This window comes from Pteropus vampyrus, unplaced genomic scaffold (genome assembly GCF_000151845.1).
Source record: "Pteropus vampyrus isolate Shadow unplaced genomic scaffold, Pvam_2.0 Scaffold260, whole genome shotgun sequence".
Taxonomy (NCBI): domain Eukaryota; kingdom Metazoa; phylum Chordata; class Mammalia; order Chiroptera; family Pteropodidae; genus Pteropus; species Pteropus vampyrus.
This window is the reverse complement of record NW_011889041.1, coordinates 1,316,096-1,317,912: the sequence shown is the minus strand read 5'-3', so window position 1 is coordinate 1,317,912 and position 1,817 is coordinate 1,316,096. Positions and strand designations below refer to the sequence as shown.

The 1,817-nt window shown below is 37.7% G+C and overlaps 1 protein-coding gene across 4 annotated transcripts in view; it reads right to left on the bottom strand.

Annotated features, from left to right (window-relative positions):
* The window catches only part of BMP5 (bone morphogenetic protein 5), a 113,355-nt gene extending 111,944 nt beyond the window's left edge, over positions 1 to 1,411 (bottom strand). For 3 of the 4 annotated variants that reach the window (XM_011375012.2, XM_011375014.2, XM_023520362.1), the window contains exon 1: positions 204 to 1,411. In XM_011375012.2, coding sequence (XP_011373314.1) covers positions 204 to 693 — 490 coding nt within the window. In that variant the 5' untranslated portion in view covers positions 694 to 1,411. The remainder of the gene's footprint in view (positions 1 to 203) is intronic. The other variant, XM_011375013.1, reaches the window with a different exon arrangement.
* Between the last annotated feature and the right edge of the window lie 406 nt (positions 1,412 to 1,817).

The following is a 1,817-nucleotide window of genomic DNA, read 5'->3' as shown; positions in this document are numbered from 1 at the left end:
ATATTTTTAACATATATATATGACTTAGTTGCCTAAGGCAAAATCTTGCATTGCATCAATGAAAGAAAGGAAACAGAAGCTGGAGAGGAGAGTTATAGAAAATGACTTTATATAAACATGACCACCTACCAAGCAGCTACTTTACCACTAGAAAAACTTCCACTTTGTAAAAACATAGATTAACAAATAAATGAATAACATACCTAAATTGACAAAGCTCATGACCATGTCAGCATCATTCAGAAAGTTGGTATCATGTAGGCTGGCTAGAGGAGGACTCTGGGTGGTCAGGGGAGTCGTTCGAGATAACTGTATGCGACGAGGATACCCATTGGGAGAGGCTGGGTATCCCTTTCTCGCTCCTCTGGACTCTCCTGCCAGGGATGCCCTCACTGAGTATTCCGACTCTTCAGGATTTTCTTCATTGGCCATAGCATTGTATAGGTCCAGCATAAAGAGAGGTGCAGAGGAAGCTTGTTTTCCAGGTGAAAATGGTCTGGGTCTGTGAGGCAAACCCAAGATAGAGAGAATTTCCCTCTGTATTTCCCGTCTTTCGTGGTTCCGCAGTCTTCTATAAATAAAACTGGAGTGAACATGGTTGTCTCCCAAACCTCCTTTTGCATAACCCAGTAGAACCCAGCAGCTCCAGAGGAAACCCACAATACCCTTAAGTAAAAATTCAGTCAGATGCATTTTTGTCCAAAAGCAAAGTTGATATTTTTAGTCCTTCTTGTCCTCTTAAAAAGAATCTAAGTTTCTAGGAGGTACAATTTCCCAGTAGCGGAAAAAACAAATTTACCTATTCTTCATGACAGTGACATTTCTGAACACAACATCCTCACTGATTTTCCTGCCCTATTTTAAATATTTTGGAATATGTCAAGAGTAGTTATTTCTAAGAAGGCTGAAACTCGGATTTCCAATTATCCACAGTTGTTAAGAGTTTTTGCTGCATTGATGTAGCAGAAGACGGCTAATATTATTTGATCAGATGACCTAGGCATTCCTATATGAGTTTATGATAATCAGGCCTTTGGTATTTGAATTAACGAAAGCTGATCTTCTGATAAACTGTAAGTCCCAAAGTTATCTTCACTTGCTCTTGAGTTCTTCTCAACCCTTGAGCTCTTTCCAAGACAAATCCTGATTTCTGAATCACAGATCTATGCTGATCTGCACCTTGGTGTTGGAATATATATTTGTCCGGCAGCTTGGTGATAACTTTAACATCTTTTGTGTCGTCTTAGTGTAAAATAAGACTCAAGGTTGTACTATTCAAGTAAATGTGTTTCCCTGTATTTACTTGAAAACCTTCCTGTAAGTCCATTCAATCCCTTTCTCCTTCTTACTGTTAATTCCACCTCCAGCAGGCACAAATATACCAGCCCTCTTCAAGGGAGATCTAAAGAGTAATGTAAGCACAACCCTGCTGGGAAAGAAGAGGCTTCTCATTGTAATTTGAAACTGGTAAAGCAAAAAGAACTTAACCCTTTTGCTACCAGAAAAGCCTTCATTTTCGCAATTTTATAGCCATGCATCTAACACAGCACAGTGATGAATGGGGCATATAAATTCTAGGAGGGAAAAAAGCCAGTTTTCAAGCAGCACTCTGAAAATTTTGCCACCAATTTTATATAGTACTCTTTTAGATCTTTCTTTTAATAGTACACATTTAATACACTTCTATATTAAGTCTCAGGTTGTGGTTAAATTAACATGATATGTCTCAGTTCTATATTTGAGGTTATTTCTGGTTTTTATAAGTTATTAAAGTTTACTTCTTAAAAAATAAAAGGAAAAGTTGTAAATTGAGGTTA